Source organism: Caretta caretta, chromosome 8 (genome assembly GCF_965140235.1).
Source record: "Caretta caretta isolate rCarCar2 chromosome 8, rCarCar1.hap1, whole genome shotgun sequence".
NCBI classification, from domain to species: Eukaryota; Metazoa; Chordata; order Testudines; family Cheloniidae; genus Caretta; species Caretta caretta.
Genome location: NC_134213.1, coordinates 109,556,737 through 109,580,917, shown reverse-complemented (window position 1 = coordinate 109,580,917; position 24,181 = coordinate 109,556,737). Strand labels below are relative to the sequence as shown.

The 24,181-nt window shown below is 44.3% G+C and overlaps 1 protein-coding gene across 10 annotated transcripts in view; it reads left to right on the top strand.

The window, feature by feature from the left end:
• CFAP57 (cilia and flagella associated protein 57) overlaps window positions 1-24,181 on the top strand; it is a 184,810-nt gene that overhangs the window by 104,439 nt on the left and 56,190 nt on the right. For 8 of the 10 annotated variants that reach the window (XR_007358069.2, XM_048861528.2, XM_048861522.2 and 5 more), the window contains 7 exons: window positions 1,000-1,161; window positions 1,686-1,841; window positions 9,005-9,098; window positions 11,245-11,435; window positions 16,251-16,424; window positions 19,806-19,964; window positions 20,758-20,901. Coding sequence is in view for 8 of the 10 variants with exons in the window: in XM_048861528.2 (XP_048717485.1) it covers window positions 1,000-1,161; window positions 1,686-1,841; window positions 9,005-9,098; window positions 11,245-11,435; window positions 16,251-16,424; window positions 19,806-19,964; window positions 20,758-20,901 (1,080 nt within the window). In the remaining 2 variants the exon portion in view is untranslated. Of the gene's footprint in view, window positions 1-999; window positions 1,162-1,685; window positions 1,842-9,004; window positions 9,099-11,244; window positions 11,436-12,405; window positions 12,542-16,250; window positions 16,425-19,805; window positions 19,965-20,757; window positions 20,902-24,181 lie in introns of those variants that run through there. The other 2 variants (XR_007358070.2, XM_048861526.2) reach the window with 2 other exon arrangements.

Here is a 24,181-nt window from a genome sequence, read left to right as displayed (position 1 = left end):
AAGACACCTTTCCTGCTTTGCAAAGGGCAGTGAGAATGGCACATCTTCCCCGTCCAAACTGACATGCCCAGGGCACACTGTTTGAACAAACTGCAAGAGAGAAATTGTAACTGCCAATCTGTCAACCTTTCAGAAAAACAGTAAAGTTGATGGATGGCATCCAGAGGATGGGCCTTGCAAGGGGGCCTCACCCTGTCCAAAGCTGGAGAAATTTCAGATTCTTTTTGTTTAAAAAAAAAAGCCAAATCCTTGCCCCTTTAAAATTCTCTGCAGAGGCTAGTTGTGTTAAGTATCTGTGACAGGGTGCTGGGCACAAACTCCCTGCCATGCCAGCCCCAATCAACGGGAATGGATTGGGGCTGGCTGAATAGCCCTGCCTGCCTGGCAACTAGGAACAGCTGCCAGCTTAATTAGCTAGGGGTATAAAGGCTGGGAGGAAGGAAGCCAGAGGGGGAAAGAGAAAGGTAAGAGGGACTGGTGGTTCTGGTCTGTTGCTGGTAAAGTCTGGCTGTAAAACCCTGTACAGAGATAGTAAGCTGGTGGTGGGAAAGAACTATAAATAAAATACATGGGTGATTGCATTGACCTGAGGTGTCCCTGTTTGGTTTTGTGAGGACAGAAGAGGCAGAAGCAAGAGGGGCCTAGCTGTGCCTTGCTACAGTATCAATGTCAGAAAAGTGGGCCCTTGACCTAGGATCTTGTCTGTACTAGATTTGTAATTTTTTTCCTGCCATTCTAGTAATATTTGTGCAGTTCCACTGGTGACAAAAGTGCTAGTATAGACAGGGCCCAGGGGCTGCTAGTGTTCTAGCTACCCTGTCGTCTAGACTTGGTGGTTAAATAGCTGGGCTACATTCGCATTCTCACCACAACTTCACTGATAGTAATAATGATAGGAACTCTTAGGGGGGGAAAAATCTAGTGTAGATATAACCTATATCTCTCCCCTATCCTATATCTTTTCTACTCTTTTTATTCTGCTGTCTCTTCCCTCCTTAGATGTCCATAACATGTGATGACCAATTTCTGCTGACCGTCTCCGAGGATGGCTGCCTGCTTATCTGGAAAGTGTATGATAAGGAAGGGCGGGGTCTGAAACGGGAGAAGGAAGTGGGATATGCTGATGAGGTGCTGATCACAAAAACAGATATGGAAGAGAAGGTATGAACAAGTTAAGAATACAGATCCTACACTCTCTCCTCAGACTCCCAGTCTAGACATTATGACCTACATTTACAGAATGTTGTGACCAGCTCCGTCTCCACTACACAATAGCTGAGTGGACTGACCACAGTATAATTCAGAAGGAGAGGCTACACCCAAACAGCTGGTGCTACCAATATTGATATGCAAAGAGTAGTAGCAGCTCCCATTTCAGTGAGGGTGAAGAGTAGGGGCCCTATGCCTTGGTCAACTGATTATAGACTCTGAGAACAGTTTGAGTGGAGAGGGCAGAAGCAAGATTTCTATTTACCCTCTTATAAGGCCAAGGTTCAAAATTAAGATTTTTTCCGTTTCAGTGGTACATTCACCTCCAAATGGGCAAAATATTTGAAAATGTTCTGGAAACTCTCAGTGCCATGGTGCTATTTGCAGCAGTGTGAACATGCAGAGGTAGTACCCTCAAGGAATTGTAGTTACTAGTAAATAACCTCTTATCAATCTTATTGTCTTTTTCATGGCAGACTCAAGTCATGCTAGAACTGAAGACTCGTGTGGAGGAACTGAAGATGGAAAACGAGTACCAGTTACGACTCAAGGACATGAACTATAATGAGAAGATGAAGGAATTAACAGAAAAATTTATCCAGGAGATGGAGTCCCTTAAAACCAAAAATCAGGTATTGTTCACTGTGTAGCAGGAAATAGCAAGATATCTACTCTTATTGCTGGTGTTATAATGACAACTTGCATTATACAGCCATGGATTCCATTTGAAGTGCCTACAAAATCTGTTAGGAAAATCAAATTCCTCCTCCTATAGTCCCAGCTGCCAACTAGACATTGAGCCGTTGATCACTACGCATTGAGCCTGACTATCTAGCCAGCTTTCTATCCACTTTATAGTCCATTCATCGAATCCATACTTCTTTAATTTGCTGGCAAGAATACTGTAGGAGACCATATCAAAAGCTTTGCTAAAGTCAAGGTATATCACGTCCACTGCTTTTCCCCCTATCCACAGAGCCAGTTATCTCATCATAGAAAGCAATCAGGTTGGTCAGACATGACTTGCCCTTGGTGAATCCATGTTGACTGTTCCTGATCAACTTCCTCTCCTCCAAGTGCTTCAAAATGGATTCCTTGAGGACCTGCTCCATGATTTTGCTGGGGACTGAAGTGAGGTTGACCGGTCTGTAGTTCCCCGGATTCTCCTTCTTCCCTTTTAAAAAGATGGGCACTATATTTACCTTTTTCCAATGATCCGGGACCTCCTCTGATCACCATGAGTTTTCAAAGATAATGGCCAATGGCTTTGCAATCGCATCAGCCAACTTCCTCAGCACCCTCAGATGCACTGCATCTGCCCCCATGTACTTGTGCATGTCCAGCTTTTCTAAATAGTCCTTGACCTGCTCTTTCACCACTGTGGGCTGCTCACCTCCTCCCTATACTATGCTGCCCAATGCAGCAGTCTGGGAGCTGACCTTGTTCGTAAAAAAGAATGAGAAGTACTTGTGGCACCTTAGAGACTAACAAATTTATTTGAGCATATGCTTTCGTTGTCTGTGAAGACCAAGGCAAAAAAGCATGGAGTACTTCAGCTTTATCCACATCTGTAACTAGGTTGCCTCCCCCATTCAGTAAGGGTCCCATGCTTTCCCTGACCTCCACCTTGTTGCTAACAAACCTGTAGAAACCGTTCTTGTTACTCTTCACATCCCTTGCTAGCTGCAACTCCAGTTGTGCTTTGGGCTTCCTGATTACACCCCTACATGCTCGAGCAATATTTTTATACTCCTCCCTGGTCATCTGTCCGAGTTTCCACTTCTTGTAAGCTTCCTTTTTGTGTTTAAGCTCACCAAAGATTTCTCTCTTAAGCCAAGCTGGTCACCTGCCATATTTGCTATTCTTTCTGCACATTGGGATAGTTTGTTCCTGCACCCTCAGTAAGGCTTCTTTAAAATACAGCCAGCTCTCCTGGATACCTTTCCCCATTCATATTAGCCTCCCAGGGGATCCTGCCCATCAGTTCCTTGAGGGATTCAAAGTCTGCTTTTCTGAAGTCCAGGGTCCATATTCTGCTGCTCTCCTTTCTTCCTTTTGTCAGGATCCTGAACTCTACCATCTCATGACCACCGTTGCCCAGATTGCCACCCACTTCTACTTCTCCTACCAATTTTTCCCTATTTGAGCAGCAGGTCAAGAGGAGCATGGATCCTAGTTGGTTCCTCCAGGACTTGCACCAGGAAGTTGTCCATAACACTCCAAAAACTGCTCTACAGTATTCCTCTTACAGCATATGTCAGGGTGATTGAAGTCCCGCATGAGAACCAGGGCCTCTGATCTGGAAACTTCTATTAGTTGCATGAAGAAAGTCTCATCTTCCTGGTCTGGTGGTCTATAGCAGAGGCCCACCACAACATTACCCTTGTTGCTCTCACCTCTAAACTTAATCCAAAGACTCTCAACAGGCTTTTCTCCAGTTTCATATTGGAGCGCTGAATAATCATACTGCTCTCTTACTTACAGTGCAACTCCTCCACCTTTTCTCCCCCACATGTCCTTCCTGAACAGTTTCTATCCATCCATGACAGTGCTCCAGTCATGTGAATTACCCCACTGTTATTCCAATCACATCATAGTTCCTTGACTGTGCCAGAACTTCCAATTCTTCCTGCTTATTTCCCAGGCTTCTTGCGTTCATGAACAGGCACCTAAGATAACTAGCCGATTGCCCTGCTTTCTCAGTATGAATCAGGAGGCCTACCCTGTTGCACCTTCCTCTTTGTATTTCCTCCCGGTATCCCACTTCCCCATTGACCTTAGGGCTTGGGTCTCCATCCCCCGGCGAACCTAGTTTAAAGCCCTCCTCACTAGGTTAGCAAGCCTGCCTACGAAGATGCTCTTCCCTCTCTTCACTAGATGGATTCCATCTCTTCCTAGTGGTCCTTCTTCCTGGAACAACATCCCATGGTCGAAGAATCCAAAGCCCTCTCCGACACCACCAGCGTAACCACGCATTTACCTCCACAATTCAGTGGTCCCTACCTGGGCCTTTTCCTTCAACAGGGAGGATGGACAAGAACACAATATGCACCTCAAACTCCTTCATCCTTCTTCCCAGAGCCACATAGTATGCAGTGACCCTGCTCAAGGTCATTCTTGGCATTATTATTGGTGCCTATGTGGAGAAGTAGGAAGGGGTTGCGGTCTGAGGGCTTGATCCACAGCAGAGGTGTTGCTGATACCGTGGTCAGAAGACCTGATGTATGTGAACACCCTGACCCTTGTGATTCCCAGAGAACTCTGCTAACTCAGATAGGACTTGCCCAAGCTAATCCTCATAGCTCCAGTGTGGTCCAGGCAATTCTGGCTCACAGATCTGCTGAACCTGTCTGTATCCCAACCCAGAACCTTACTTCTGTACCCAGATTTGCTGTCTCAGAACCAAAGACAAAGCCTACACCTGAATTTGGCATCCCTGCATCTCACAGCAAGGTGAGTGGATGTCAATGACAGAACAGGCATACTCCTTGTCAAGTTAGCGAAGTTCTAATAAATAGCAGAAAAAATCAACAAGACAAACCTACATGGCAAAATGGAAGATATTTTCTCAGATGCTACCAGAAATCAGTGGCACCGCATCACTTTTCAATTCCTCAAATATTTGACTACTTATTAAATGGAAATACAAGAACCTATCACTCAGTTCTGTCAAGGTGCACCTGGTAATTATCTCTGTTATCATACATTGGTGCAGGGGCATTCAATTTTTTTCTCATCCATTGGTAATTAGGTTCCTGAAAAGCCTAGTTAAGGTATTCTCCTCACTCAAGGAAACTATCCCTATTGGAGGACTCAAGCCTGGTACTTTCAGCCCTCGTGAGGCCAGTCTTTAAAGCCATGGCCTTTTCTTCCCTGCTGCACCTTTCCAGGAAAGTGGCATTTCTGCTTACTATAACTTCTGCTAGAAGAGTTGGGGAAATTCAGATATTGACTGCTGATCTGACTTTTACAATAGTTCACTTAGACAGTGTATCCATGAAGACCCACCATAAATTTCTCCCTGAGGTAGTGACAGAATTTCACCTACATCAACAAATACATCTCTCATTCATTCTTCCCAAAACCTCACTGAGCTGAGGCAGCATTGCACATTCTGACATCAGGAGAGTCCTGGCCTACCACCTGAACAGGGTGAAACTAGGGCTGTCAATTAATCAGTTAATCATGTGAGTTAACTCAAAACAATTAATCTTGATCGATCACCGTTTTAATCGCACTATTAAACAATAGAATTCCAATTGAAATTTATTAAATATTTTGGATATTTTCTACTTTTTCATATATTGTATTCTGTGTTGTAATTGAAATCAAAGTGTATATTTTATTACAAATATTTGCACTGTAAAAATAATAAACAAAAGAAATACTTTTTTCAATTCACCTCATAGGTACTATAGTTCAGTCTCTTTATTGTGACAAACGTTTGTTTGTTTGTTTATTCTTTTTGAGTGCAGTTACGTAACAACGTAAAACTTCAGCGCCTACAGTCCACTCAGTCCTACTTGTTTGTCTTAGCGATTGGCTGAAAGAGAAGTTTGTTTTACATTTACAGGCGGTAATGCTGCCCTCTTATTATTTACAGTGTCACCAGAAAGTGAGAACAGGCATTTGCATGGCACTTTTGTAGCTAGCATTGCAAGATATTTATGTGCCAGGTATGCTAAACATTTGTATGCCCCTTCATGCTTCGGCCACCGTTCTGGAGGATATGCTTCCATGCTGATGACGCTCATTTAAAAAAAAAAAGTGTTAATTAAATTTGTGACTGAACTCTTTGGGGGAGAATTCTATGTCCCCCTGCTCTGTTTTACCCACATTCTGCCATATTTCATGTTATAGCAATCTCGGATGATGACCCAGCACGTGTTGTTCAATTTAAGAACACTTTCACTGCAGATTTCACAAAATGCAAAGAAGGTACCAATGTGAGATTTCTAAAGCTAGCTACAGCACTCGACCCAATGTTTAAGAAGCTGAAGTGCCTTCCAAAATCTGAGAGGGACAAGGTGTGGAGCATACTCTCAGAAGTCTTAAAAGAGCAACACTCCGATAGGGAAACTACAGAATCCGAACCACCAAAAAAGAAAATCAACCTTCTTTTGGTGGCATCTGACTCAGCTGATGAAAATGAACATGCCTCGGACCACACTGCTTTGAATTGTTATCAAGCAGAACCCATCACCAGCTTGGAGGCATGTCCTCTGGAATGGTGGTTGAAGCCTGAAGCACTAAAGATTTTTATGTCCCATCTGGCACTAAATATCTTGCAACGCTGGCTACAACACTGCCTTGCAAACACCTGTTCTCACTTTCAGGTGACATTGTAAACAAAAAGCAGTCAGCATTATCTCCTGCAAATGTAAACAAACTTGTTGAGCCAAACAAGTTTTAGGACTGAGTGGACTTGTAGGCTCTAAAATTTTACATTGTTTTATTTTTGAATGCAGTTTTTTGGTACATAATTCTACATTTGTAAGTTGCACTTTCATGGTAAAGAGATTCCACTACAGTACTTGTATTAGGTGAATTGGAAAATATTAATATTTTTACAGTGCAAATACTTCTAATCAAAAATAAATATAAAGTGAGCAATTTGCACTTGCATTGTGTGTTGTATTTGAAATCAGTATATTTGAAAATCTAGAAAACATCCAAAAATATTTAAATAAATTGGTATTCTATTGTTTAGCAGTGTGATTAATCATGATTGGTGTATTTTTTTTTTAAGTCACTTGACAGCCCTAGCCGAAACCCTTTAGAAAATCTATCAAGACCACTTGTCTATGTAGCAGAAAGGTCAAAAGGCTCTGCAATTTCATCTCTGAGATTGCAAAACTGGATTTCTGATTGTGTCAGAACATGATATGACATAGCCAAGGTAGAACCACTATCCACACTCATTACCCATTCTACTGGAGCGCAAGAGTCTTCAGCAGCTCACTGCAAAAATCTACCAGTGTTAGATATCTGTAAAGCAGCTGGGTAGGCATCAGTACACATGATCACAAGGCACTATGCTCTAACTGAGGCTTCCAGATGCTGCATTTGGTAAAGACAAGTTTCAGAGTAGCAGCCGTGTTAGTCTGTATTCGCAAAAAGAAAAGGAGTACTTGTGGCACCTGAGAGACTAACCAATTTATTTGAGCATGAGCTTTCATGAGCTACAGCTCACTTCATCGGATGCATTCCAATGAAGTGAGCTGTAGCTCACAAAAGCTTATGCTCAAATAAATTTTAGTCTCTAAGGTGCCACCAGTACTCCTTTTCTTTTTAGTAAAGAAGCTCTTCACTCATTGTTTAACTCCTCCAAGCTCCTATCTCATTAATGCAACTATTGCCTAGGAGTCGCCATCAGTGGAATGTGCGTATAGATAAAGGAGAATGGGAAGTTACCTACCATATACACTACAGTAACTCGCATTCTTCAGGACATGTACATATACGCATTTCACAATCCACCCTTCCATCCCCTCTACATCAGCTTCCTCTTTGGGGATTCTGCAGTAAGAAGGAATCAAGTAGTGGCCAACACATTCGTGAATGCTTCATCCTTATGCCCTCGCTGAAGAGCATGGGAGGAGGACACATACACATTATATGGATACAGCTGGCCAGAAAAGTCTCTGATCTTGAGCTCTTGAGGTGCATGCACATCATCTGTGGAATGGGCATATGGACAACACATCTCAAGAACTCCTCTTAAGATGTAGGGTAAATAACCTCCCAATGATTTTGTTTCAATCCTTAGCACCCCTTTGGAATGTTGTAGCATAAGGGTACATCTACACTGCAATTAGACACTCATGGCTGGCCTATGCCAGCTGACTAAGGCTCACAGGGCTCAGTCTGCAATGCTACTTAATTGCAGTGTAGGCTCAGGCTGCAGCCTGAGCATTGAAGCTCTCCCATCTCACAAGGCCCTAGAGCTCAGACTCCAGCCCAAGCCCAGAAGTCTACACTAAACAGCCCTTCTGCCTTACCCTGCAAGCCCGAGTCAGTTGGCACAGGCCAGGTGCAAGTTTTTAATTGCAGTGTAGACATATCCTAAGTGGGCATTCCTAGAGCTGTAAGGATATCTCAACTATATAGAATTCACGGGCCAACTGTACTCTGTTCATCTTATTCTGCCCCAAATGCCAGGATCTTAGAGCTTAAAGGTTTCTGCAGACAAGATGTTAAAATCCTGCACCAGTTGGCATGCTGGGCATCTGAGGAAACGATTTACAAAGAAGGAGATGAGGTCCCTAGTGGCATTATGGAGGGACAGTGTATAAGCCTCACCTGAGTAAGACTTGCAAAGTAGGTTTCCTGTTACTCACAAGCTTTTCTAACTTTTCAGTAGATAGAGATCTATGTAGCTCTATGCCAGTGGTTCTCAACCTGCGGGCCAATCAGCACAGAGCTGCGGCCCATGTGACATCCTCAGGGCCATGCAGGTAGTATTGGAGGTGACCCACATAACCCATTGTGGGCCACGCATGCGGCCCACAATGGTAAATAGGTTGAGAACCACTGCTTTATGCTATACTCTAAGAACTCCATTTACTACTCTGTAACTTGGTTTTCCTTTGCTTTTTAGTCTATCCCTTCTGGATTCATTTGCCCTGAAGGCTTTGTTATCTTAGTGACCCCTGCAGTCTCACTCTGAAAAGGGCAGAGCTACACAGTCCACTCTTTCTTTGATTTATTCCCCACCCTAGGCAGGCATTTGAGGGATCTGGAGGTTGGTTTGCTGTTTTCAGATGAAAACTTCATCTGTTTATATTTTTTCCAGGTGTTAAAGGCAGAGAAAGAAAAGCAGGAACTGCAGTACCAGGAGCAGCTGTCTGAGCTGATGGAAAAACAGTCCAGGGAGGTGCAGGACCTAGGTTAGGACACATAGAAATATGTACAGCCAGAATGGGAGGAACTGAATTGAACTCATGGCAAATGATGAAGTGGAGAGGGAAAGTCCGTTTAAAAAATGTGCGGCACATGAGCGAAATGGTGCAAAACCTTAAGGAACGCCGGGTATTGCTGTTATTATCTAGAATTATTTTAATTGAGTTGTATTGTGGTAACACCCAAAATGTGATCTCAATTTGAAAAAAAACAAAGAGTAAGAAGGGACAGGTATGAACCAGAGAGGTGGGGCAATAAGGAATGACAGGCAGGTAAAGAAGGTTGGGGGGAACATCTAGGTAGCACCTGGGGAGACTGGAATGGCAGAAGACTCCTACAGCAACGGAGTAGAGAAATCTATGTATATGAGTGTCATAAATATAAAGGGAAGGGTAAACCCCTTTGAAATCCCTCCTGGCCAGGGGAAAGCTCCTCTCACCTGTAAAGGGTTAAGAAGCTAAAGGTAACCTCGCTGGCACCTGACCAAAATGACCAATGAGGAGACAAGATACTTTCAAAAGCTGGGAGGAGGGAGAGAAACAAAGGGTCTGTGTGTCTGTCTATATTCTGTCTTTGCCGGGGATAGACCAGGAATGGAGTCTTAGAACTTTTAGTAAGTAATCTAGCTAGGTACGTGTTAGATTATGATTTCTTTAAATGGCTGAGAAAAGAACTGTGCTGAATAGAATAACTATTTCTGTCTATCTTTTTTGTAACTTAAGGTTTTGCCTAGAGGGGTTCTCTATGTTTTGAATCTAATTACCCTGTAAGGTATCTACCATCCTGATTTTACAGGGGGGGGGGGATTTCTTTATTTCTATTTACTTCTATTTTTATTAAAAATCTTCTTGTAAGAAAACTGAATGCTTTTTCATTGTTCTCAGATCCAAGGGTTTGGGTCTGTGGTCACCTATGCAAATTGGTGAGGCTTTTTATCCAACATTTCCCAGGAAAGGGGGGGTACAAGTGTTGGGAGGATTGTTCATTGTTCTTAAGATCCAAGGGTCTGGGTCTGTAGTCACCTAGGCAAATTGGTGAGGCTTTTTACCAAACCTTGTCCAGGAAGTGGGGTGCAAGGTTTTGGGAAGTATTTTGGGGGGAAAGACGTGTCCAAACAGCTCTTCCCCAGTAACCAGTATAAGTTTGGTGGTGGTAGCAGCCAATCCAAGGACAAAGGGTGGAATATTTTCTACTTTGGGGAAGTTTTGACCTAAGCTGGTAAAGATAAGCTTAGGAGGTTTTTCATGCAGGTCCCCACATCTGTACCCTAGAGTTCAGAGTGGGGGAGGAACCTTGACAATGAGTGCCAGGAAAATGGAGGAATTCAAAGAAACACTGGAGATACGGGGAAAGGCAAGGCAAGGCAGTGGCATTTGGCAACAGCAGATGTTCATGCTTTGGGATTGAGCACATCACAAGGAGAGAGGAGAGTGAAACTGTGATGCTTGTTCAAGTACAGTTCTCCTCTACAAACTGACTGAGTAAAAATGACACAATCTTACCTCTCATTCAGTGAGGAAACCAGTATGCAGTGCACCCTGCACAGCACAGAAGTAGCTAGGCCCAAAAGTCATATTTAAGATCAGTGTTCCCTCTAATTTTTCCCACATGTGCAGAATGAATTTTGTTATATGCACCTGTATGGAGGTGATGTGTGACACACAGCAAAATTCATGTGGTGGGGGGTGGGGCCAAAGGGTTCAGAGGGATGAAAGGGGACTCAGAGTTGGGGCAGAGGGTTGGGGTGCAGGGTTGTGAGGGCTCTGGGGTGGGAGCAGGGATGAGGAGTTCAGGGTTGGGGTAGAGGGTTGGGATGCAGGCTCTGGGATGGGGCTGGGGCAAAGGGTTGGGTTTGGAGGGTGAGGGCTCTGGCTGGGGATGCGGGCTCTGGGGTGCAGGCTGTCCCAGAGCTACAGCAGGGAGATAGGACCCCCCCCCGACCAGCTCTCTCTCTCCACAGCAGCACCTGGGCACCATGCATTTGAAGAAGTGGGTTTTTTACCCACAAAAGATTGTGCCCAGGTTCTGTTCATCTGTTCATCTTTACAATGCCACCGGACTCCTCGTTGTTTTTATAGAAGAATAGGACATATCTTCCTGCCGTTAGCATTGTCATTTCCATCTTGTTCCCAGAATCTGGCAACAACCAGAAACTTTTGTTAGAATATGAAAAATACCAGGAGCTGCAAGTGAAATCCCAGCGGATGCAGGAGGAATATGAGAAGCAGCTACATGATATGGAGGAGACCAAGAACCAGGCCCTGGAGGAGCTGACAGAATATTATGAGGCCAAACTGCATGAGAAAACCACCTTGCTGGAGGAGGTATGAACTACACACATGCCTTGGGCTGCTGACTGTATCCTATTTCTAATTGTAGTAACACGTCTTCCAAAGCCAAGGGAGGTGTGCCTTCTGCACCTAGGGCCCTGTCCCTGATAGCGGGCAAATGAGTGCTCAGGAAGCAGGGGCTTTCTTACTGCTCTTCTGAGTTAGCTGGGGCATATGCCTTCAGTAAGTACCATTCTAAGGCAGTTGTCTGCCCATGATATTTCTCTTCCTGCCTCTCCATCCGTTTGGAAGGGTGTGCCTTAGGATCTCTACCTGTCTGCATGACTTTTTTATTCATAGAATCATAGGACTGGAAGGGACCTTGAGAAGTCATCTAATCTAATCCCCTGCACTCATGGCAGGACTAAGTGTTATCTATTAACATCTAAGTATCAGCTATTAACATCTGAAAGGTGTTTGTCTAACCTGCTCTTATAAACCTCCACTGATAGAGATTCCACAGCCTCCCTAGGCAATTTATTTCAGTGCTTAACCACCCTACCAGTTAGGAAGTTTTTCCTAATGTCTAACCTAAACCATCCTTGCTGCAATTTAAGCCCATTGCTTCTTGTCCTATTCTCAGAGGTTAACAAGAACAATTTTTCTACCTCCTCTTTGTAACAACCTTTTTGGTACTTGAAAACTGTTATCATGTCCCTCTTCATTCTTCTGTTCTCCAGACTAAACAAACCCAATTTTTTCGGTCTTTCCTCATAGGCCATGTTTTCTGAACTTTAATAATTTTTGTTGCTCTTTTCTGGACTTTCTCCAATTTTATTCTTTCCCCTCTCTGCCAAACAATTTGACCTTTTCTCCTTCTGTGTCAAGATTACTTGTTTTTCGTGCTTCTGAGAAATCCCCACTTCATTGCTTGTCCTGGGAACTGTTCAACATGGTTATAGGGAGAGTTATTGACCTAGAGTCTCCCATTCTCAAGATACTCACTGTGATGGGTTCCCCCCAGGGTGCCATCTGGAACTGAGGTACCACTGAGCCCACCTGACCCACCAGCCTGGGTTCCCTTTACCCTGTACTGCTGTGACCAGCCTGCCAAGCCCTCTCCCAGGCTCCAGTCTACACCTTCACCAGCACACACAGAGGTAGGGACGCACCTAGCTGCCGAAACATACAGATGCTCTGATCTCCTCTGATTGGGAAGGCTTCAGCTAAGGAACTGCCCAGATACGCAAGTGCATACCCCCCTCTGGAGGGTAAACCCAAAATTTCTCTGTCTTGCACTGTACAGAGAACTGTACAGTGTAAGCTCATGAAATTCGCCCTCTCCCTCAATGTGGAGAGGACATATACAACAGCTTTTTACCCCAAATTATAACTTCCATGCACTGGTTTGTGATAAAGTAAAAACAAATTTATTAACTACAAAAGATAGATTTTAAGTGATTATAAGGGATAGCAAACAGATCAAAGCAGATTACCTAGTGTGACAAAGTGGGGATTTTCCCTTGTTATGTTGTATGTGAATCTTACTGTTGAGCCTATGTGCGTTTTACTTTTTTGCATGAATGTGTGCCTCAGTTTCCCTGGGTGCTGCACCAATACCTTGGTGGTGGGAATAGGGGTGTGTGACTTTGACTGAGACCTCTGGGGCAGGCCAGGCTGCTCCAGCTGTCTGCACGTATGCTATGACCGGTGCCCTTCGTAACCCGAGACCCAGGAGGGGAATGCAACCAGGTGACTCTTGGCTTGGGAAGTGAGACGAAGGAAGGACGAGGAGCAACGGGGGTGTCTGAGGTCGGGTCACTGGAAGATGGGCAGTCCTTTTTGGGGACTGGAAGAGGGGGAATCCGGGCCATCTGGTCCAGGACTCCCCAAGATGGACTTGGCTGAAAGTCACTGATTTCTGTGCTAACAAGTTCTGTTCAATGCTGTGTTCCTGTCAACTAATAAACCTTCCATCTTATGCTGGCTGAGAGTCACGTCTGACTGCAGAGTTGGGCTGCAGGGCCCTCTGGCTTCCCCAGGAGCCCCACCCTGGTGGACTTGCTGGGGGAAGTGCACAGTGTGGAAGGGGATGCTGAATGCTGAGGTCAGACTCAGGAAGGTCAAAGCTGTGTTAGCTTCTTGCCCTGGTGACCTATGCTCAGAGAGAGGAGGCATGCTCCCCTAGAGTCCAGACTAGCTTCATATGGAGTTGTTCCAGAGCATTGGCCCAGGGGCTCCGTGACACCTAGCAAATAAACAAAAACTCAGTCTAAGCGTAATATACTAAGAGATTGGATATGAGTAGCAAATTCTCACCCTAAATGATGATTTAAGCTGGTTGCAGAGATTCTTAAGGGGCCAGCTGCTCTTGCTTGCAGCTTAAAAACCCCAGGTAATCCTCTCGCAGGCTAGAAATCCCTCTAGCCTGGGTCCAGCACTTCCCCCCAGTTCAGTCCTTGTTCCTCAGGTGTTTCCAAGAGTCTCCTTTGGGCAGGGAGTCAGTGAAGAACCTCAATTATGTCATTCCCTTGCCTTAAATAGCTTTTGCATATGGCAGGAACCCTTTGGCTCCAGCTTGGCTCCCACGCCCAGTCAGTGGAAAAACACTGGTATTCCAAGATGCAGTCCAGTTTCAGGTGATCTGGTCACATGACCCTGCCATGTCACAGCAGCCGTGACTCCGACTCCGTTTGTAGCATCCTCAGAAAGGCTCCCCGGTGGGAGATAAACTTCTTCTAAGGCCTGTTGTTTTCTCTAATGGCCCTTTCCAGCCATCCATCTAGACTGATTGCATTCTGCCTAGTGGGCATTCCCCAGGTGTAAACATATTTGTAATACAGATACACAGTCGATATTCCTAACTTCAGATACAAAAATGATACATGTATACAAGTAGGATAATCAGATTCAGTAAATTATAACCTTTTCAGTGATATCTCACATGCCTTATCTTGCACAAAATACATTATAATTATGCCATACTCATATCATATTACTATTACTATCATATTAATATTATGAAGAAGAATACGGGGCATAATGCCACACCCACCTTAATAGATCTCCATACTCAGACCTGTGTACATGGGCTTGGTGGGAACTCCTACACTTCAAAGTTCTAGATCCCTGAACCCAGTAGGGAGTGTCTCTGTCCCTATGCTGCTAGAATGCTAAAAGTCTGCCCTCAGTGCTCCAGCTGTCACTCCCAGACTCTTTGTCAGTCATTTTTTGTCCCTCTGTGGAACAGCCTCCCCCTGCCCTTCTAGCTGAAGCACAACCCTGCTATTCCCAGGGGGAACTCCCCACAGCCTTACTGAGAGGTCATCTTTACCAGGGGAGCATCCCTTACGCACTCTGGCACTCTCACTGTCCCTCTGGGTCCAGCTCTCCATTATGCAGGTATAAGTAGGTAAGCCCCTCTGTCGTCAGATGTTCGGCTGCATGTGTGTGTTCGCTCTGTGTGCTGTCCCAGCTCTGCACAGGCAACTGGCACAGCAGACCTCGAGCATACTACCCAATAAATCCACAGACTTGGTTTTCAGCAACGGAACTTGGTCAGATTTATTGGCGACAAGGCACGGTGCTAATGCCCAGGCTCAGTGGTTACAGGTACACTAACACATGTATGCCAGTGACAATGGACCAGCTCAGTGAATGGCAGGACTTTCCATTCTCCCCTTGGCCAGACAAAGACATTGCCTCTGAGATACATATTTATACACCAATACAAACAAGTTATGTGTCACCCGTGATGTATTAAGGCGCCACCCATTGCCTTGTCCCTGTAGACTCGATCAAAACATCTCTATCTATCATGCTGTCATCCTGACCTTATCCTTAAGATGGGTCAGCATGTTCCTTTTCTCTTTGGGGAATGTGTTTGGTATCAGGGTGTTCTGGTACCACCTTTCTGGAATGTGCTTGCATGAGTGCTTTGTGCCTAGCAACTCTTAGGAATAGATGTTTTTGCAATATCAGCCCTATACTTGCCAAAAGAGCCAGGGCCTCTTGCTCACAACTTAACTTTGTTTGATATCAGCAAAGTTTTAACTACTTTAGCTCTGGCCTCAGGCCTCACACTAGGACTCTGATACAAGGCCTTATGTTTCAGGCCCTCTTCCAACTACACCCTCCACTGTTCCCTTGTCTTCAGCCCTCTCCGACCCTCAACTCAGGCTTTCTGGCTTAGAGCCAGCAGGAACCTCCTTCGGCTGCTCTTCCTGCCTTCAGCTCTTTCTGGGCCCTGGGTCTCTGGCTTGGGGAGGTCAGCCAGCAAATCTCACTTGCTCTGCCTGCCTTCAGCCTTCCCACAAAAAACTACTTCTGGGTTCCGACAGCTCTCGTGTCCTGACTGACCAGGCAGCTCTCACTTGTCTTCTTTCTGATTGTTCCTTGCAGTCCTGACTCACCAGGTCTCTCTGCTCTCTCAGACTTTCCCTGATATTGTATAGATCCAGGTACTTCCCTGCCCTCCTAACTGGTCAAACTAGGAGCACCTCTTCCAGCACAGAAGAGCTGGATGTATTTAATTTACAGGGGCCCACCACCCTGTGACAGTCTGATAACAATTTTTTGAAAGAAATTTAATCATCTTAGAATTGGAATTTGTTTAAATAGTATTAGTACAGTCAAAGCTCAGGGATCCATTAAAGTATATGTATGCTCAGAGGAGAATAATCATTACAGATAAGTAAGTAACTCACTCTTCTTCCCCATCGCCAATAGCTTGCTCAGATTTCATGGACCCACTGCTACTATTTCCCAGACACCTCTGAGAAGAAACTGAACAAAATACAAAGTCTGATAGTTATGCTAGAGATCCTTGTCCTCCCACCTCTGTCTCCAATTTTCTTTTCCTGATTCCAGGCACAGGATGACGCCAGGCAGCAGCTTCAAGAGTTTGAAGAAACTAAGAAACAGATTGAAGAAGATGAAGATCGGGAAATCCAGGAAATCAAAATCAAGTATGAGAGACGACTTCGGGAAGAGAGAGAATCAAACCTGCGGCTGAAAGGAGAGACAGGAATCATGAGGAAAAAGGTAATTTCAATTCTCTAAGAGAATCTGATCCGGCACCTGGAATACTAAAGCTGAGTTGAGTGTAGAATGTGTTCAATGAGAGTACTAGTCTATTTCTAGACATGTACGGCATTTTACTGAGGTATAAAAGGGCAACTGCTCCTTCCTATAATATAGCTTGGGAACCTTACAATATTATGAGCAAAAAAAGAAGCTACATTCTGGTGTAACAGTGACTAGATTAAAGGGAGAAGAGAAATTATAGGTTCCCCCCTCCACAGGGGCAATGCAGAACTTTTCCCTCTACTAAGTTTACTAATATCTAGTACAGTTTGGGGCACTATATAAATAATTAGTAACAATAATAGATAGTCCCATCTCTTGCAATTAAACTTTCTCATGCTTCTCAGGAGACTTTGCCACAATTTGATATATATCTTATTGTCAGGAAAGTATTCCTGGTATTCAACCAAACTTTGTGCCCAGTTTTATCCCATTTCCCTTAATTTTCACCCCTTTGTAGTAAACACTTCCTTTCCTTCCTTGGTGTTTATACTCCTCAGATATTTGTAGAAAGTTATGTTTGTCGTCATTGTGACACTTAAACAATTTTCAAGTAAATATGACTGTATTAGAATGACAAGCTATACAATTAGAAAAGGAGTACTTGTGGCACCTTAGAGACTAACCAATTTATTTGACCATGAGCTTTCGTGAGCTACAGCTCACTTCATCAGATGTTTACCGTGGAAACTGCAGCAGACTTTATATACACACAGAGAATATGAAACAATACCTCCTCCCACCCCTATAAGCTATTACCAGCAGGACAGTGGGGTGGGAGGAGGTATTGTTTCATATTCTCTGTGTGTATATAAAGTCTGCTGCAGTTTCCACGGTAAACATCTGATGAAGTGAGCTGTAGCTCACGAAAGCTCATGCTCAAATAAATTGGTTAGTCTCTAAGGTGCCACAAGTACTCCTTTTCTTTTTGCGAATACAGACTAACACGGCTGTTCCTCTGAAAGCTATACAATTGTTGCCAAAGTGTAAGGAAAATTCATACCCTCTCAGATCTCTCTCAGGGGCAGGTACAACTCAAGCAGGATAAGATTATGTACTGTATTTGAGGTTTGATCCATTATGTCCATTTGTAGGTTCTGTCCTGATTACCATTCCTGATATAGTGGCAGGTTGCTACATAGCATGGAGCCATCTCCGTCATCTTTACTTTCTCCCAGGGTCAGGTAGTTTTTCCACATCACTCTCCAGTTCCTGGTAATATGAGGAAATATCTTTCTTATTTGTATTTGGGACATTGAACTAGAAAGTGTCTCTGTCTCCATCTCTTCTGTCACATTAGCTGCACAGTCGCTCCTCTCAGGGTTAGAATGTGCTTTGTGTGTCACAAATTCACCTGTCGTTTGTGGTCACTGATTCTGTGCTTGGAGAGAGCCTGCATTTGAATCCAAGTACATCTTTAGTATCTACTCTTTCTCCCATCTGTGCTTCCTTCCACATTGCAATCTATCCATAGAACAGTCTCCTTTTCTTATACTCCTAATGATCCCCTCTCTTCATTCATATTCCTCCATAAAAGCACACAAACTGCTCCATAAAGCCTTCACCACAGTTTCCCAGGAGATAGAATCATAGAATATAAGGGTTGGAAGGGACCCCAGAAGGTCATCTAGTCCAACCCCCTGCTCAAAGCAGGACCAATTCCCAGTTAAATCATCCCAGCCAGGGCTTTGTCAAGCCTGACCTTAAAAACCTCTAAGGAAGGAGATTCTACCACCTCCCTAGGTAACGCATTCCAGTGTTTCACCACCCTCATAGTGAAAAAGTTTTTCCTAATATCCAATCTAAACCTCCCCCACTGTAACTTGAGACCATTACTCCTCGTTCTGTCATCTGCTACCATTGAGAACAGTCTAGAGCCATCCTCTTTGGAACCCCCTTTCAGGTAGTTGAAAACAGCTATCAAATCCCCCCTCATTCTTCTCTTCTGCAGGCTAAACAATCCCAGCTCCCTCAGCCTCTCCTCATAACTCATATGTTCCAGACCCCTAATCATTTTTGTTGCCCTTCGCTGGACTCTCTCCAATTTATCCACATCCTTCTTGAAGTGTGGGGCCCAAAACTGGACACAGTACTCCAGATGAGGCCTCACCAATGTCGAATAGAGGGGAACGATCACGTCCCTCGATCTGCTCGCTATGCCCCTACTTATACATCCCAAAATGCCATTGGCCTTCTTGGCAACAAGGGCACACTGCTGACTCATATCCAGCTTCTCGTCCACTGTCACCCCTAGGTCCTTTTCCGCAGAACTGCTGCCTAGCCATTCGGTCCCTAGTCTGTAGCTGTGCATTGGGTTCTTCCGTCCTAAGTGCAGGACCCTGCACTTATCCTTATTGAACCTCATCAGATTTCTTTTGGCCCAATCCTCCAATTTGTCTAGATCTGCAGTGCTTTGTGACTGCACCTTCACTGGGTGTAATTTATGTATCTGAGTTGAATTTTCTGTGTTTATACCAGAGATAGAATTTAAGCATTCATTAAAAAAGAGAAAAGAAATAGCCTTTTCTCTTGTGAAGATCTGAAGATAAGCAGAGCATGATATGGTCTTCCTGAGTCTGCAGGTGGCTCAGGAGCCTCTCCTGTTTTCCAAACTTTGCCAAGAACCACCAATGTGCAATTAGCAAGACTCTGGCCAGTTAGGGTATTTCTATACTGCAGTGAGAGATGCGATTGCAGTTTGGGTATTCATACCCAGCTTTAATCTAGCTAGTGTGGCTAAAAATAGCAATGAAGGTACGGTGGCATGGGCTTCAATTCAGACTGTACAAGCTCACCCAGAACCCTGGATATATACTTGGATTTCTAGCTCATGCTGGGATCCATGCTGTTGTGTCTTCACTGATATTTTTAGCTGCATTAGCTAAATTAATGCTAGCCCAAGTATTATGTTCTGCCTGTTCATGCCACTAAAACTCTTATGCAGAGTCATCATCCCATCTTGTTAATTGACATCTTCTCCTGTCTAGCTTCCCTAACAACCACCTTGCCCCCTTCCAATCCATTCACAATGCAACTATTGAGATCATTGTCTTCCTTGCCTATTGCTCCTGACTGCTGTCTTCTATATTGTATCCACTCAAAGCTTCTTCTGACCTTCAAGGCTCTTCTTGTTACTTGTTTTCCCCCTTTGCTTTCTTCCATGCTGCCTCATCACATGAAATGCTCTTCCTGAACTGATTCTTAAATTCATTACTGTCTCTGATCCTTCAGATCCCTTCTCATAACTCACTTCTGCCACATTGCCTACAAGAAATCAGCCAAAGTAGGATGTTTAAATTGAATGGCAGTTGCAGAAAGTTAGTATTTGTGTGTCTCTAGTTCAACAGCTTACAGAAGGAGATTGAAGAGCGCAGCAATGACATTGAGACAATGAGAATGGAACAGCAGAAGCTGCAAAGTGTCATTAAGTCATTAGAGAAGGATATTCTGGGACTGAAGAGAGAGATTCAAGAAAGAGATGAGACTATCCAAGACAAGGTGAGGCAGAGCTATGACAGTCTGAGTAGCTGAGTTTTGTCACCATCCCCTCACTCAAACACTGCTATTGGTATAACAATTATTTGTATTGTTGTAGCACTCAGAGACTCTAATTAGTATCTGGGTCCTATTGTGCTAAGCTCTGAACAAACTTGAACAAGAACACAATCCCTGCCTTGAAGAAGAGCTTACAACCTAGAGTTGAGGACTCTGTGGGTATGTCTACACAGCAAAGAGAGCAGCTGACCCATGCCACCCGACTTGGGCTCGCAGGGCTGCAGGACTGTTTCATTGCTGTGTAGACTTCTGGGCTCAAGATGGAGCCTGAGCTCTGGAACCCTCACACTACACCTCCAGTCCAAGCCCAGAAGTCTACATAACAATGAAACAGCCCTGCAGGCCCTGCCCCATGAACCTGAGTCGGCTAGCACAGGCCAGCCAAGGGTGTCTAGTTGCTGTATTAGACATATTCTATGTTTCTCCCCTCCCCCGAGATCTTTCCTTGGGGATCTGTAGCTCAGGATTTCGAGCTACTTACCCCTTCCTTGGATTTTGTAACTGATATTTATATAGTCATTGCCTTCCCCTTGTTCCTTGTCCCTCTCTATGGGATTTGTGACTTAAGGTCTCATCTCCATTTCTGAGGAACTGTGGCTACTGTGTCTTTTTTCCCCTCAACATCCAGACATCACTCCAGGGATCTGGTTGAGAGGTCTGTGTCTGATTCTCACTGGCCTCCTGCTTTGATTCTTTGCAGAGATCACTGACTTGTACATATGTTTACTTGTCCCAGGAGAAGCGGATTTATGACCTAAAAAAGAAAAACCAGGAACTGGAAAAGTTCAAGTTTGTACTGGATTATAAAATAAAGGAGCTGAAGAAGCAAATAGAACCCCGTGAGAATGATATCAAAGCAATGAAGGAGCAGATCCAGGAGGTGAGCAGTGCAATCTTCTGACCCCTGCCACCCAGCCCTCCCTCTGTTCAAAGGGATGATAGGCCAAATGTACTAGGAGACTGCACCACATTTGTCCTTTGATTTGCCTTCTTTAATGAGCATAAAGTATTGACTCACTCTTAATCCAAACTTGATTTCTTTGTTACCAATAAAATGATCTCTGCACATTGGCCACCCCTTCGCCTTTATACCAAGTCCCTGAGATGACCTTCTTTTACATGGGAATTGCCGCAGCAGATCAGACCCAACTAGTGTGGTGTCCTGTTTCAAACAATGGTTAATGCCAAACTCTGCATAGGAGGGTGTAACTCATTTTCTTAATAAGACATCAAATTGTACAATACTAACCTATGGGAATTCTTCATTCAAAATTTTCTAGGAATGAATGTTTGACTTCCACTTACATCAGACTGTTAATCCCATTGTTTTCTTTCCAAATCTTCACTCTCACCGCAGAAACTAGTCTTCAGTCCCCAGATGTTGAGGGGTTTTTAAAATTTTGGTTAGAACTAAGACATTTAGGAAGTCACCTAAACTTTTGAAGCCTTTGGAGACCTTAGGCCTATATAGTTCTTCAAATGGCTTCCTCATATTTCCATGCTTGGGATGCAGCAGATTCTTGCAGTTCAGATGGTGGAATTTAATTCATAATGCTGGTTGGTGCTCTCATGCACCGCTCCCCCATCTGTTCCTGAACATTCTAGGGGTTTAGCTACAATGAATGGCATGGCACTGCAACCACCTCATTCCTTCCCACCACCAGTTGCGACAGATCAGGAACAGCTCCAGGAAGAACCCCAGGCCCCTTTTATGTAGTGTGCTTAGTGGTTACATAATAGTTTAAATCACTTTACTTTAGATATTTTAGTGTAGGTTTTTGGTTTTATTATTAAAGTTTTTGATGTTAGATTACTTTTAAATTATCTTCGGAACCAAGAGAGACGGTGGATCTAAAAGCAAAGAGATCAGGGTTCAATCAGCATGCCTCAAGCCCAGTGCCATATCTGTCATCAGATTGACACACTTGGTGCCTGACTTGTCTTGGAGAGTGACACTCTCTAGGTGTTCTAGATATATTGCTTTTACAAGAAGGACAAGAAAGGAGAAGCAGAACAAACTGAAGGCCATTCTGCTTCAGGAAGCCCTTGCAATAAAACCTGTCAGTGCTGAAAAGACAGGTGGCTCCAGAAAAAATCTTAGACCTGCTCCAGCATCAAATGCCTCAAAGTTGGGAACTAAATAATACAAGGTACTTGCATTGGTGCAATCTAGTTTGCTGGACACAACTTCAAAGAAACAGAAAAAGGACCCAAAACATTTATCTCAGGGAGCTAAGACTAAAAAGTGTTCAGGGGATAGACCCTTTGTTAGCAGAGCTGCCCCACAACTGCCGATCTCTCCAGATCCCATTATATTGGAACCAAGCAGACAAGCATGCAGTAAAGACTCCAGACATCCTCTTTCAGCAGCAGACTTGTTCATTATACCAGATCCTCATGTACTGGACCCATTAGTTGAGGAAACAAGGAGAGAGCCACTACAGCTCTGGCCGTTCTGTTATCATTGTCTGCGATCCCTCAGGGTCGAGGATGATCTCTTCCACAGGTTGTTTTTTTGTGCGTGTCCTTTGGTGACTGGAGGAGTCCAATCCTTACGCCGCAAATTCATTGGCAAACATTGCAGGTGATGTTGGAAGACAGGGTTGGGCCATGATTGCTGCATAACAGTCGTCTGTCCTTTCTTTTCTGTCATTTTTCTGCGACCAGGGCAAGGCAGTTTTCCTCAAAAGTAATCATCCCTTCTCTGACAAGTCTTTGCCAGTTAGCCCTGTTCTGGGCTACTGTCTCCGAGTGCATGCTATCAATGTCACATCTCTTGATGTTTGTCTTAAGGGTGTCTTTAAAGCATTTCTTTTGGCCTCCCCTTTTCCTTTCTCCTTTGGTAAGTTGGTACAGTAATTGTTTTGGTAGGTATGCATCAGGCACGTGCACACAGTGCCCGCTCCATCTCAGCTGATGCTAGATAATCAGGGCCTCAATACTGAAGGTGTTGGCCTCCGTGAGGACACTGAAGTTAGTGCGGTGATCCTCCCACTTCATGTTGAAGATCTTCCGGAGAAAGTGCTGGTGCTGGCATTCTAGGTTTTTCAGATGTTTTCTGTAGGTCACCCAAGTCTTGCAGCCATAGAGGAGAGTTGGGATTACCATCGCTTTATAAACTGAAAGTCTAGAGTGTGTTCTGATGTTGTGATTATTGAACTCCTGTCGAGACAGTCTGCCAAAGGCAAGGCTTGCTGAATCTCGATGTCTGTGTTTGCCCCCTGTGAGAGATGGCTGTGAAGGTAGGCAAAGTGTTATTTTTCCAGTTCTTCTCTGTCAATGTAGAACTTCCTTGCCGAGTCTGATGATTGACTGGGAGCCGGCTGGTGGAGAACTTTTGTTTTGCCAATGTTCAGGGTTAGCCCTAGGCTTTTGTAAGCTTCAGAGAAGCAGTTAAGGGCTATTTAGATCCTCCTTTGGGTGTGCAACTACAGCACAATCATCTGCCTACTGGAGTTCAGTTATTGGGTGACCCTACCAGGAGTACAAGGCTCCCGATGGCATTGTTCTTGGGATCTTTAGTACATACAAGCTTCTCCACCACGTTAGGGTGGCAGCCCAAGGAGAAGCAATTCTGTTGTAGTGCACACTCAGATTCATTATTCAGATCCAATGTCTCCCATACATTCGGCTCCAATATTACTGACTCTGGAAAGAGAGCTCTCCTTGAACAGAGATGTGCCCTATGGAAATGAGAAGATGAGTAGAAGAAAGTCAGTTGTTAACTTACCTGTCTTGTCCTAAGATACCATCCAGTTCCCCAGCTAGATATTTGTCTTCAGTTCTGGAACCTTTATTATCACCCATAATTTCTGTTTCAGATCCTAGATTAGAACAACAGTTGGAATTGTATCACGGACCACTTGGTTCCAGCCTTCATCTGGGATGAAACTTTTGGGCTCTCAAACAGTCCCTGAGAACTCTTTGTATTACAGTGAACCATATCTGCACGTGGATTATTGGTTGGAGTGGAGAGTGCCACCATGGTACAGACTACCTTTTTCTTGGAGTGGCCACTCTTGGGATATGTGCCCATTGATGTTGTTGAATGGTGTAGTCTTCTATTAATTATGCCTGTTAGAGTACTCACACATCCCCACCCCTACTCTCAGCGTTCAAGCACATTCTGAGGGTGGGGCTATACAAACAGGCATGGCAGC